At 41.7% G+C, this 15,018-nt stretch overlaps 1 protein-coding gene across 4 annotated transcripts in view; it reads left to right on the top strand.

Annotated features, from left to right (window-relative positions):
• foxp4 (forkhead box P4) overlaps positions 1 to 15,018 on the top strand; it is a 271,351-nt gene that overhangs the window by 178,727 nt on the left and 77,606 nt on the right. For all 4 annotated transcript variants that reach the window (XM_034166924.1, XM_034166923.1, XM_034166926.1 and 1 more), the window contains exon 6: positions 6,950 to 7,088. In XM_034166924.1, coding sequence (XP_034022815.1) covers positions 6,950 to 7,088 — 139 coding nt within the window. The remainder of the gene's footprint in view (positions 1 to 6,949; positions 7,089 to 15,018) is intronic.

Raw genomic sequence — 15,018 nt, forward strand, 5'->3', positions numbered from 1 at the left:
GAGTTCAAAGGGTCCATCTGTTTAATGACACACATTCCTGTGATGGAGTTTACTTAATAACAACACATTGTGCAGTGTGAGTCGGTACCAGACACTATGACTGCACAGCAGCTGTGGTGACATGTGATTACTGCATGCTCACATCCCAAATAATAATAATAATAATAATAATAATAATGGTAATTTGTATAGAATGTTGCAGACAATTGTTACAACAACATAACAGTACATAACATGAAAATGTGTACAATTGAAACAATATATAAATGCTCTTCAGGTTTGTTTTATCGATTGTTCAGGCTTTCTCTTTTTTAATTTTCAAGTACATTCGCAAACATTACAAAATTCTTCATGATTTCTACATTTCTCCAACCCCACATCCCACACCAAAGCAGTTTTGGCTAAGAAGAAGTAAAACAGTAACAAACATGTCAGCACATCTTCTCCAAAATGCTTTCCACTTAAAAATTTGTTTGCATTATTAAAAACCTAGGTATTCCACCATTTTACAGTTTATAAACACAGAATCAGGTGAGACTGTAGATCACGAAATGTGTCCACAGATTTGTAGTGTTTTTCCAGAGCAACCAACAAAACCTTTTTTTTTTTTTTTTTTTTTTTAGCAAATTCTGTTGTACTAATTTACATCCTACCTTGTGTTTCTTTAAATTCTAATATGGAGTTTATTTAAACAAAGAAGAAGAAGGAAAACAAGAAGAAGCTAATAGAATGTTGAATCCTTATCTTGTTTTTATGATGAACTGTTTTCCAAAAAGAGAACAAAAAATAAAATAAAGTAATTGGATGTCTTGGTGAATTTTAATGGAATTTTTGTTGTTGTTTGTTTGTTTTGCAGTTAAAAAAAATTGGACTAACATCATATGGATTAGGGCTGAAACGATTAGTCGAGTAACGGGAGTAATTCTATTCCAAAAAATGTTCGAGGCAAATTCTGTGCATCGAAGCTCCGATTAACATTGTAGTACATATGCCAAGCTCTGTAACGTCCCCAGAAAAAAACAGAAAAAACTAGAGCATGCACATGAGCCGTGTAACATCGAATCAATTTAGCACAATTTCAGTTCAATTTCAATTTATTTTCATTTATATAGAGCCTTACTAACCCCCAGAGCAGCAGTAGTAAGGAAAAACTCCCTCAGAGGAAGAAACCTCAAGCAAACCAGACTCAAAGGGGTGACCCTCTGCTTGGGCCATGCTACAGACACTAATTACAGAAAAAGCTTTCAGAAACAACTTTCCAGTGGGACACACAGAGTAAAACAAAGCCTTTTAAGAGAAAGAGGGTCACGCTGATCATCTGAAATAGACTGACTGCACATTTAAAGCAAAGCAGTGTGGTTGTCTATTTTTAAAAATGCATGGTTTGGTCCAGTGGCTGCTCTCCACTACTTATACTTTAAGTGAATCAAGTTTATTGAAAAACTGCCTTTATTCAAATTTGATCAGAGTTTTCATCGACAGGATGCAAAGCAGATTCATCAATGTTGCTTTTGTGGAAAGGCTGCACTCCAGAGTCCAGTTTTTCACAGGCTGTGCTCATGTTCACGTGCAGCTTGACTGACTGAGGATTACACCGACCCACCTGCGCTTATGGCCCGGTGTCAGGGGAATGCTGAGCTCCTGACACTGGAAAAGATCAAAAACCTGTAAAGATGTAAAAAAAAAAAAAAATTACCCAGGAAACAGAAAGGGACATACTACAATTGGCAATCTGCATGATGGCGCGGCGACATTGTGCCATTGCTTGGGGCCCCTTCACACATCATGCAAAGTTTGGATGAAGTGCACACTTATTGTGCATGATGCAGGAATCATGTGCAAACCTTGTAATGTCATCCCTGTCGCCGGCGCCTCGTACACCTATTGCTACAACTATTTACGCACACAAGCACCTGAAAGACAGAGTGTGCGCTGTGTGAACCTATCGCACTCTCTCGCAGCAAGTGCCAGCCAAATTCCAGGTGACAGGCACGAACACCTAACACCGCTCGCATTGCACTTAGAAAATTGTGTGGCCAGTCGCACTCTTGGCACGACAAGAGACTGCAGACAATCACTGTCATACTGCTGTGAAATTCCCCACGAGTGTGACTTTGCAAACACACACACACTGACACGTGGGTGTGTGTGCTCCACTCATGGGAGGCATGGTTTCCGACAGAAGCAGCTGTGGTGATCTGTCATTCTGGACATTCCAGCTACACAACACTTACTGTGTTTGGACAGTTATAGACTAACAACTGTCCACTGTGAGGAGCGTGTGTCTGTTTGCTGCATTTACATGGACATAAATAAAAACATATATTGCCGTGGTGGCGACAAGCTGCAGCAAGCGAACGCGTGCATGGAGTGGACACTGACAGCCCCCGAGGTTGAAACGGACCGTCAGATCAGAACACGCAGCGAGCGATTTGACCGTCACGTCATCCATGTGAGGTCTGTTCCACATGACGCGGTGTCTGTGCTGTGGCACGCCGTCCGCAAGACACGCGTGTCAGGCAGAACACGTGCAGCCGACTGGACGCACCTGACCAGTAGATGTGGACATGATCAGAGCACACTGCTTCTCATGTCATTTCATGACTGTATGTTTGTGACCATGGGTCATCACCAGAGGAACAGATGGATCATATTTGTATTGCTCGCTTGATAAATGCGGTGCTTTTATATGGTGTGTGATTTTCTTTTTTTTTTTTTAATACTTCCATGTCCTTCCTGATATGAGGCAGCTTACTGCAGCTGTCACAGAACAGCTCCATAGCTCAGTGGTAAAGTCTCTGACTGGTAATCCAGAGTTCTTGAAAGATGCGAGTTTGCATCCAGTGGGTGGTCTGTTTTTCCTCTCTTTTTTTTGTAATTATTCCACATAAGTGGCGCGATGTGGTTCTACAAGTACCAGCTGGTTGTTATTTTGTTATTTATACCACATAAGCGGGGCAATGTGGTTCCACAGGTACCGACTGGTTGTTATTTTTTATTTATACGACGTAAGTGCCGCGATGTGGTTCCACAGGTACCAGCTGGTTGTTATTTTATATTTATACCACATAAGCAGCATGATGTGGTTCCACAGGTACCAGCTGGTTGTTATTTTTTTATTTATACGACATAAGTACCGCAATGTGGTTTCACAGGTACCGCCTGGTTTTTATTTTATATTTATACCACATAAGCAGAGCGATGTGGTTCCACAGGTACCGGCTGGTTTTTATTTTGTTATTTATACCACATAAGCAGGGCAATGTGGTTCCACAGGTACTGGCTGCTTGTTATTTTTTTATTTATAGGACGTAGGTGCCGCGATGTGGTTCCACAGGTACCGGCTGGTTTTTATTTTGTTATTTATACCACATAAGCAGGGCAATGTGGTTCCACAGGTACTGGCTGCTTGTTATTTTTTTATTTATAGGACGTAGGTGCCGCGATGTGGTTCCACAGGTACCGGCTGGTTTTACCAGCTGGTTGTTGTTTTATATTTATACCACATAAGCAGCGCGATGTGGTTCCACAGGTACCGGCTGGTTTTTATTTTATATTTATACCACATAAGCAGCATGATGTGGTTCCACAGGTACCAGCTGGTTGTTATTTTTTTATTTATACGACATAAGTGCCGCAATGTGGTTTCACAGGTACCGCCTGGTTTTTATTTTATATTTATACCACATAAGCAGAGCGATGTGGTTCCACAGGTACCGGCTGGTTTTTATTTTGTTATTTATACCACATAAGCAGGGCAATGTGGTTCCACAGGTACTGGCTGCTTGTTATTTTTTTATTTATAGGACGTAGGTGCCGCGATGTGGTTCCACAGGTACCGGCTGGTTTTACCAGCTGGTTGTTGTTTTATATTTATACCACATAAGCAGCGCGATGTGGTTCCACAGGTACCGGCTGTTTTTTATTTTATATTTATACCACATAAGCAGCGCAATGTGGTTCCACAGGTACCGGCTGGTTTTTATTTTGTTATTTATACCACATAAGCGGGGCAATGTGGTTCCACAGGTACCGGCTGCTTGTTATTTTTTTATTTATATGACATAAGTGCGGCGATGTGGTTTCACAGGTACCGCCTGGTTTTTATTTTTTATTTAAACCACATAAGCGGCGCGATGTGGTTCCACAGGTACCGGCTGGTATTTATTATTTTATTTATACCACATAAGCAGGGCAATGTGGTTCCACAGGTACCAGCTGGTTGTTATTTTTTATTTATACCACATAAGTGGCGCGATGTGGTTCCACAGGTACTGGCTGGTATTTATTATTTTATTTATACCACATAAGCAGGGTAGTGTGGATCCACAGGTACCAGCTGGTTGTTATTTTTTATTTATACCACATAAGTGGCGCGATGTGGTTTCACGGGTACCGGCTGATTTTTATTTAGTTATTTATTCCACATAAGCGGCGCGATGTGGTTCCACATGTACCAGCTGGTTTTTATTTCTTCCACAAATGCGGTGCCATGTGCTGCACTTGGCACTGTTCCTGCTCAAAAGACAACGGCATGTGCATGAACTCTTGCACCGGGTTTGTGCACGCCTGCCCATTGGCGCGATGTTTCGTGTGTTAATTTCAAACTTTCGCGCTTTTGATCCGATTACTCAACTAATCGATTAAATAATAGCTAGAATACTCCATTTCAAAAATATTCTGTAGATGCAGCCCTAGTATGGATTTAAAAAGTGCTTCTTTGATTACATAATAATAATAATAATAATAATAATAAACTAAAAATATATATATTTTTCTTAATCTCTTCAATAGTCATCTCTATAATCTGTCACAAAACTTCCATGTGTGTTTTACTTTAGATGGTTCTATGTCTATTGTAATTCTGTTTTCTCACAATTTCTGCACAATATGCAGAGTCCCACTAAACCACAACATGTAAAATGCTTTTTTGTTGTTGTTGTTATTTTCCCTTTTTAAAAACAATTGTTGTCATGCCTCCGTTGCTACAACATACAAACTGCCATCACACTCATTGTCCCCAGACTGAAAGGAAGTGACCCAGCTGCCCTTCCTGTGAGTTCTTCTCTGTTCAAAGGGTTCCAAGATGCCACACACACACACACACACACACAATGAACAGTTCAAGTTGTATTTATTTATTTTTCCTCACCGTGAGTTATCTGTGAGAGATAAAGTCCATCTCTCAGGAGGGCTGCTCAGGGGGGACTTCAAACAGTGCGGCTCATGCCAGGTCTGATCCAGACCGGGAGAGCAGGAAAAGAGACATTTATCACGGTAACACAGACCAGCATTATCGCCACGTGCCAAGAAGTCTCTCACGCTTTCCCCTTAACCTCCTTCTCATCATCCTCGGGGTCTTGGGCTCTTCCCATTTCAGTGCAGCTCTTAATTTTCTCTGTTCAGGTCTCATAGTGTATTCCTCCCTGTGTTTTTGTTTGTTTGTTTTTCCAGTAATGCTTATATAGTCAAACTTTGCATCATCCTTTTATTATATCTAATTCATTCACACACTCATCTTCAACCGCTTACTTCAATTAAGGGTCACGGGGGGGCTGGAGCCCACCCCAGCAGTCATATGGCGTGAGGTGGTGTACACCCTGGACAGGATGCCAGTCTGTCACAGGGACATATATAGACATAAACAAACAAACATTCACAACCATCTATGGACAATTTAAAGTTTCCAATCAACCTAACCTGCATGTCTTTTGGATGCGGGAGGAAGCCGGAGCACCCGGAGACAACCACGGGGCGAACACACAAACTCCACACAGAAAAGTCACAGGGGGGAATTGATCCTATGACCTTCTTGCTGTGAGGCAACAGCGATAGCCACTAAGCCACCGTGTTGCCATATCCAATTTAAGTAGTAGTTATTCAAGGTTGCACAATGTACTCAGCAAGAAATCATTTATTTCCTGGCAACATGCAAAATCTGTTTTTGGACAGACAGGGTTAACTTAAGAGGGACATTTAATTTGACATATCTGTGTTCTCACATCAATTTTATCAGGGAACCCCGAGAAAAAAGGGGCAAGCCAAGAGAAATTATTTACTTTGGGTGTCTTTGATATGGAAAATGTGTGCCTGTTTTCCAATTAATCAGACTCCGACATAACTCAAAACCTGTACAACCACTAAGTTAAATGGTGGTACGTTTATACAGTACAATGATCAGACCTGCAGAATTCATTGCAACAGAGTGGATTATACAATCCTGGTGTTGGTGCATTTGAGATTAAATATCTTGTGGTTGCAAAGGTTTTTTTGAGATGAAATCTGACTTTTGCCTGCCTGTGTCTCTTCTCTAACTTCAAGGTTAACAGGCAAACCTGTAACAGTCAACAAATTAAAATACAGAACTGCAGCTTCATTTTGGCATTACAAAACTCCTTCCTCATCTGTGTGGCCCAGACAGCATTTCAGTGGACATGCTTATATTATGTACTATTTTTGTGACATTTCAAAAATACACAAAACCATTGACTTTTCTAAAATTGTACAAACATCATTCTTGCATCTATGCAGCCATACTGCTTCTTCAGTGCCTTTAATGCATCTTTAGATGTAGCTTCCAAAGTGGGGGAAAGCACTGTTTTTAATTGCTGCAACTTACTGCATAGTACTATATTTATTTGTGCAAAACTCTTTAAAAACTGCACTACAAGTGTTCCATTAGACTCCTTGCAAATTTAAATACATTTTCAGACATACCTTCATTATACCATGAACTTGGACAAATTATCTTCTATTTCAAAAGTGTATTCTTTTGTCAACGGGGCTTTCTTCCATAAAAGACAGAATTTTCTGAATTGCATTCTTAAAAAATGAAAAAAATATTTGATAAGAAGGTGACGAAACCGTGCAGCAGAGAGCACTGCATGGAAGGGAAGTAACATTTATGCAACTCACTAACGTTTCCTATGGTCTGTTTTCTGGCTAATAGCAGTTAGGCAGTAAGCAGCTGGCCTTCCAGCAACAGCTGATCCAGATGCAGCAACTTCAGCAGCAGCACATCCTCAACCTTCAGAGACAAGGCCTGGTGCCTCTGCAGCCCACCGCCGCCATGCAGTCTCTACAGCAAGGTACCAGCGTGCACCATACACACGTTCAGTGCTGCACAGAAATTAAGCAAGTGCATAGTGGTTTTCAGCCACTCACACAGACACATGCTGGCAACACATGGTCAAAAGTGCACATGCATTACCAGGCCAGTGCTCAATGCTGCATGTGAAGCCTGTTAAGTTAATCAGCCTATAAAAGATAAAAGGAAGCCTGATTGGTGGGTTTGTGGAAGGTACTCATTTGGATAATAGGTAAAATATGCCACTAAGCCCCCTACTTGGAAGTGTATGTACGCCTGCACCAGTGTGTGTGTGTGTGTGTGTGTGTGTGTGTGTGTGTGTGTGTGTGTGTGTGTGTGTGTGTGTGTGTGTGTGTGTGTGTGTGTGTGTGTGTGTGTGTCTGCTTGACATTAGCCAGACCTAAGAAGACATCAGTGTTTCACTATTACTGTGCACACTGAGTTGTTTTTTTTTTCTCTTTCCTTTTTTAACTTCCACAGCTCCTTCATTTTGTCAGTAGGGTTTATGAACAATAGATGTTGACTGTTGACTGACCCGCCCTCAGTGTGCACAGCAATGTCTAACATACATGCGTGCACTAGTCACTCACACACAAGACATGCTTTGGGATCCTGGTTGTAGCGATATAAATCGCCAAAGAGCTGACTGTGTTGACCAAACAGACCAGTTTCCTTCTCTCTCTCTGTCTGTTACTCGCTTTCTCGCATTCTTGCATATTCACATCTATTCACACATACATATTCCATGCTTGTTCTCTAATTAAGTACCATTTTCCAGAGTATAAGTCACACCGAAATATAATTTTCAATTTCAGTTTTTCAGTTTCAATATATTTTCATTTATATAGCACCAAATCACAACAGAGTTGCCTCAAGGTGCTTCACAAAAGTAAGGTCTAACCTTACTAACCCCCAGAGCAGCAGTGGTAAGGAAAAACTCCCTCTGAGGAAGAAACCTCAAGCAGACCAGACTCAAAGGGGTGACCCTCTGCTTGGGCCATGATACAGACATAAATTACAGAACAGTTCACAAAACGAATATACAGGACAAGCTTTTGTTGCACAGGACAGGAGGGTCTCCAGAACAAATACCACACCCATCTCTGGATGGAGCTGCACCTTAAACAGAGAGAAAAAACAGAATGAAGCATCAGAAAGAAGAAGTAAGTACTTGGGATATAAGTTCCAAGGGTCTCCCAAGCTCGTAAAAAAACTACAATTTATACTCCAAAAAATACAGTAAATTAGTTTGATGTTTTGAAGGCAGGTTTAACTGGTTGTCAAGTGGGACTGTCTTTTTGTAGTTGGAAAGGTAAGGTCAGTGGAGTATATGCAATTCAAATATATAAGCATTTGCTCTACCTTACTAGTATTAAAACAGTTGTCCACAAAGAAGCTCAGGCGTTTATTGTACTTTAAATACTTGATTTTTCTACCTTCTGATGGGTGGAGGGGATGAGTCTCCAAACCAAGAATACAACACCACCTTAGTCCAGGTGGTGGTGTAATGTATTAAATGTTACCTTGCTAACCATCAATGATTAAGAAGAGAAAATGAACACATTGAAGTCATCTATTGTAATTACACAAATAGACATCAGTTATAAATTTTGTGCTTGTTGACAATAAAAGCCCTTCTTCTAACTTGAAGGGACCCTCATTCCCTGCTAGATAGTGTAAGGGTTGATATGAAATTATCAGCTTAGTTAAAACAGAGTGTTAAGTATGTAAGTATTAAAAATGCAAAAAGTACAAGTATTAAAAAGAAGTACACTCAATGAGAGGTATCGTATATCTCTGCTGAGGATTATTCTTACATTAAATGGCCAACAATGAAAAGATGACTTATATATATACTCAACAAAAATATAAACGCAACACTTTTGGTTTTGCTCCCATTTTGTATGAGATGAACTCAAAGATCTAAAACTTTTTCCACATACACAATATCACCATTTCCCTCAAATATTGTTCACAAACCAGTCTAAATCTGTGATAGTGAGCACTTCTCCTTTGCTGAGATAATCCATCCCACCTCACAGGTGTGCCATATCAAGATGCTGATTAGACACCATGATTAGTGCACAGGTGTGCCTTAGACTGCCCACAATAAAAGGCCACTCTGAAAGGTGCAGTTTTATCAAACAGCACAATGCCACAGATGTCGCAAGATTTGAGGGAGCGTGCAATTGGCATGCTGACAGCAGGAATGTCAACCAGAGCTGTTGCTCATGTATTGAATGTTCATTTCTCTACCATAAGCCGTCTCCAAAGGCTTTTCAGAGAATATGGCAGTACATCCAACCAACCTCACAACCACAGACCACGTGTAACCACACCGGCCCAGGATCTCCACATCCAGCATGTTCACCTCCAAGATCGTCTGAGACCAGCCACTCGGACAGCTGCTGAAACAATTGGTTTGCATAACCAAAGAATTTCTGCACAAACTGTCAGAAACCGTCTCAGGGAAGCTCATCTGCATGCTCGTCGTCCTCATCGGGGTCTCGACCTGACTCCAGTTCGTCGTCGTAACCGACTTGAGTGGGCAAATGCTCACATTCGCTGGCGTTTGGCATGTTGGAGAGGTGTTCTCTTCACGGATGAATCCCGGTTCACACCGTTCAGGGCAGATGGCAGACGGCGTCGTGTGGGTGAGCGGTTTTCTGATGTCAATGTTGTGGATCGAGTGGCCGGCCCATGGTGGCGGTGGGGTTATGGTATGGGCAGGCGTCTGTTATGGACGAAGAACACAGGTGCATTTTATTGATGGCATTTTAAATGCACAGATATACCGTGACGAGATCCTGAGGCCCATTGTTGTGCCATACATCCAAGAACATCACCTCATGTTGCAGCAGGATAATGCACAGCCCCATGTTGCAAGGATCTGTACACAATTCTTGGAAGCTGAAAATGTCCCAGTTCTTGCATGGCCGGCATACTCACCGGACATGTCACCCATTGAGCATGTTTGGGATGCTCTGGACCGGCGTATACGACAGCGTGTACCAGTTCCTGCCAATATCCAGCAACTTCGCACAGCCATTGAAGAGGAGTGGACCAACATTCCACAGGCCACAATTGACAACCTGATCAACTCTATGCGAAGGAGATGTGTTGCACTGCATGAGGCAAATGGTGGTCACACCAGATACTGACTGGTATCCCCCCCCCAATAAAACAAAACTGCACCTTTCAGAGTGGCCTTTTATTGTGGACAGTCTAAGGCACACCTGTGCACTAATCATGGTGTCTAATCAGCATCTTGATATGGCACACCTGTGAGGTGGGATGGATTATCTCAGCAAAGGAGAAGTGCTCACTATCACAAATTTAGACTGGTTTGTGAACAATATTTGAGGGAAGTGGTGAAATTGTGTATGTGGAAAAAGTTTTAGATCTTTGAGTTCATCTCATACAAAATGGGAGCAAAACCAAAAGTGTTGCGTTTATATTTTTGTTGAGTGTATATATATTCCAGAGTGATTTTCCTTTATCTTTCTGTCAAACATGCAATATGATTTGTTGTACTTGTATTGTTTCCAGGTGGAATCCATGGAAACACATATTGTCTAAGTCAGTGTTTCAGATCAGGTCAGGTCTGGGAGCATGCTGATGTGTGTTCCCACATTAAACACATTGCGAGACTGACTTGGGTCCTGGTTGGCAACCACCCAGGCAGACAATCGGTTCAACCCCACTGCCTGAAATTACCCATTTATTTGCCATAGCCAGATGACATGTGGACATCCACTTTGCATTTTACCCGAGGCCATCAAATATGGCAAAGACTTGCAAAGACTTTGTGTCTGTCTGTCTGTCCGTCCGTTTGTCCGTGCTCAGCATAAATCCAGTCCTGTTGCTGGCAGAGTCTTCAAATTACACTGAACCTTCTTGGGACACAGACCTTGGACAAGTTCAAAGATGGCTAACCTGTTATTTTAAGAGGTTAAAACGTCACATTCTGTTTCAGTCTGTTCCTTTTTTTTAAGTGGTGGCAGAAGTGACAGTCACTCAGAGTAGAGCGGCACTGTGATGTCAGTGGCTGATCTCTCTAAAAGTGCTTAATTTATGTTTATATAACATACTTCTCATATATTCTGTAAAAGCTAGCAAGACATATACACTTCTAAAACTGAAAACGCTGTTTTTGTAACCTGATAACACCTCTAGACATATTGTAGACGTCAGCACGAACACTAACGTCCGCTAACTCAAAGCTAACTTCTGCTCTTGTCAAAAGCTCATTAACGTAAATATTGTTTATTATTGATTGATAGAGGGGCTTTATTGAACATTTACAAATTGGAAGTAAGACAATAGGAGCTTAATAATGAATGTAAATAACACTAACTATATATATATATATATATATATGTTCATCATACGTTCATCCTTGACCCAAAATACATAGGCATACGAAACAGCAAATGTCACCTAGTGAGTGCCAGTCTGCACCTCACTTTCAAATATGAGAATGATTAGGGCACATTTGATTAAGATATAATGTAAATTATACATGAAATGCAGTTGGCCACAAAATCTGTCATATGGATCGGATCCAGAGCAAACTTTGTTAGTCAATAATCAAATCAAATCAATTTTATTTATATAGCACCAAATCACAACAAACAGTTGCCCCAAGGTGCTTTATATTGTAAGGCAAAAGCCATACATTAATTACAGTAAAACCCCAACGGTCAAAATGACCCCCTATGAGCAAGCACTTGGCGACAGTAGGAAGGAAAAACTCCCTTTTAACAGGAAGAAACCTCCAGTAGAACCATGCTCAGGGAGGGGCAGTCTTCTGCTGGGACTGGTTGGGGCTGAGGGGAGAGAATCAGGAAAAAGACATGCTGTGGAAGAGAGCAGAGATCAATCACTAATGATTAAATGCAGAGTGGTGCATACAGAGCAAAAAGAGGTGAATAAAAAGAAACACTGGGTGCATCATGGGAAACCTCCCAGCAGTCTAAGTCTATAGCAGCATAACTAAGGGATGGTTCAGGGTCACCTGATCCAGCCCTAACTATAAGCTTTTTCAAAAAGGAAAGTTTTAAGCTTAATCTTAAAAGTAGAGAGGGTGTCTGTCTCCCTAATCCGAATTGGGAGCTGGTTCCACAGGAGAAGAGCCTGAAAGCTGAAGGCTCTGCCTCCCATTCTACTCTTACAAACCCTAGGAAGTACAAGTAAGCCTGCAGTCTGAGAGCGAAGCGCTCTATTGGGGTGTTATGGTACTAAGAGGTCCCTAAGATAAGATGGGACCTGATTATTCAAAACCTTATAAGTAAGAAGAAGAATTTTAAATTCTATTCTGGAATTAACAGGGAGCCAATGAAGAGAAGCCAATATGGGTGAAATATGCTCTCTCCTTCTAGTCCCTGTCAGTACTCTAGCTGCAGCATTTTGAATTAACTGAAGGCTTTTCAGGGAACTTTTAGGACAACCTGATAACAATGAATTACAGTAGTCCATCCTAGAGGAAATAAATGCATGAATTAGCTTTTCAGCATCACTCTGAGACAAGACGTTTCTAATTTTAGAGATATTGCGCAAATGCAAAAAAGCAGTCCTACATATTTGCTTAATATGCGCATTGAAGGACATATCCTGATCAAAAATGACTCCAAGATTTCTCACAGTATTACTGGAGGTCAGGGTAATGCCATCCAGAGTAAGGATCTGGTTAGACGCCATGTTTCTAAGATTTGTGGGGCCAAGTACAATAACTTCAGTTTTATCTGAATTTAAAAGCAGGAAATTAGAGGTCATCCATGTCTTTATGTCTGAAAGACATTCCTGCAGTTTAACAAATTGGTGTGTGTCCTCTGGCTTCATGGATAGATAAGGCTGGGTATCATCTGCATAACAATGAAAATTTAAGCAATGCTTTCTAATAACACTGCCTAATGGAAGCATGTATAAAGTGAATAAAATTGGTTCTAGCACAGAACCTTGTGGAACTCCATAATTAACCTTAGTCTGTGAAGAAGACTCCCCATTTACATGAACAAATTGTAATCTATTAGATAAATATGATTCAAACCACTGCAGCGCAGTGCCTTTAATACCTATGGCATGCTCTAATCTCTGTAATAAAATTTTATGGTCAACAGTATCAAAAGCTACACTGAGGTCTAACAGAAATAAGAATCAGAAATAAGAAAATCAGATATCAAAAAATATTTTTTGTCATTGTAACAATGTTACATTGTACAACAAAATTAGGGTGCTGTCTTTACAGTGCAAGTATGTAAAAAATATAAATAGGTAGGTAAAGGGCCTATATAAAAAGGGGGAATGAAAACCTAGACTACCATCAGTCATACAGTCATGCAATCATTCAGTTGAATATTTGTCAGAAAATATTGCACGTTACAGAAAATATTGCACATAGCTGCCGGTCTGCTCTGTGTTAGCCTGATCCCTTAAGATCTCAGAAGCTAAGCAGTGCAACATCTGGTTAGTACTTGGATGGGAGACCTCTTTGGAACACAACTGGCTGTGTGTGTTTCACCAGATCAACCTGCAGTTGCGTCAGGAAGGGCATCTAGGATAAACTTGTGCCAATTACCAATGTAGATCTGTATGGCTCCACTGTGGTGAAACCCCCCCCCCCCCCAAAAAAAAAACAGCTGAAAGGACAACAACAACAGAAAATATTGCATATGTTGCACATGGTAATGATTTATTGCACGTGGTACATTACCTAGCAGCATTTTGTGATGTAGTGGCTGATCTGTTTCTATTTCTGTTTGTCCTTGACTTTATGGATCTGTAGCCTCTGCCGAGAGGCAGATGTTCAAACAGTCCATGTCCGGGGTATGAGGGGTCCTGAAGGATCCTCACAGCACTTTTGAGATGATGGGAGCTGTGCAGCTCTTCAAGTCAGAGGAGATGGCCTCTGGCCAGCACGTATGACCTCTGGAGCTCTTTCCTCTGTGCAGTTGGGCAGCTAGAGAACCATGCACAGAGACAGTAGGTTAGGACTCTGTCTACTATGCAGTGATAGAAGGACACCAGAAGTTTCTCTGAGATCTTGTTCTTCCTGAGAACCCTCAGCAAGTAGAGGCTTTTCTGGGCCTTCTTCACCAGCACTGCAGTGTACAGTCCCCAGGTCAGATCATCGCTGATGTTTAACCCAGAAATAGGAAGTCAGAGACCTTCTCCACACAAGCCTCATTGATGTGTAATCACCGGATTTTGTGTTCCTTTTTCCTGAAGTCTATAACGAGCTCCTTAGCCTTCGATGTGTTCAGGAACAGGTTGTTGTTTCAACACCACACTGCCACTCACTCCACCTCATCCTTGTATGCGGACTCTTCCTCCCCAGAAATGAGCCCCACTACTGTGGTGTCATCAGCAGACCAGATGATGGTGTTGCTGTGGTGGACAGGGGTGCAGTCATGGGTGTACAGGGTGTAGAGGAGGGAGCTCAGCACACAGCCCTGTGGTGAGGTGGTGCTGAGGCTGATGGCTGTGGAGAGGTGGGTCTTACTCTGCACTCTGTGAGAAAGTCCTTAATCCAGATGCAAATAGAGTGTGGGAGTCCAATGTCTGACAGCTTGGACACCAGTCTGTGGGGGAGGATGGTGTTAACAGCAGAGCTAAAGTCTATGAAGAGCATCTGTACATAGCTCCACCACTGCTCCAGATTGGACAAGACAATGTGGAGGGCAGCTATCACAGCATCCTCTGTAGACCTATTAGCTCTGTAGGCAAACTGGTTTGGGTCAAATGGGGGGGAATAAATGTCATGATGTGGTTCCTCATGAGCTTCTTGAAACACATCATCACCACAGAGGTCAATGCTACTGGTCTGTAGTCATTGAGACTGTCGATGGTCTGTTTTTTGGGGAGAGGGACTATGATGGAGGATTTCAGACAGGGCGGGACAATAGATTGGCATAGAGACTGGTTAAATATCC

The sequence above is a fragment of the Thalassophryne amazonica genome, chromosome 3 (assembly GCF_902500255.1).
Source record: "Thalassophryne amazonica chromosome 3, fThaAma1.1, whole genome shotgun sequence".
Classification (NCBI taxonomy): Eukaryota; Metazoa; Chordata; class Actinopteri; order Batrachoidiformes; family Batrachoididae; genus Thalassophryne; species Thalassophryne amazonica.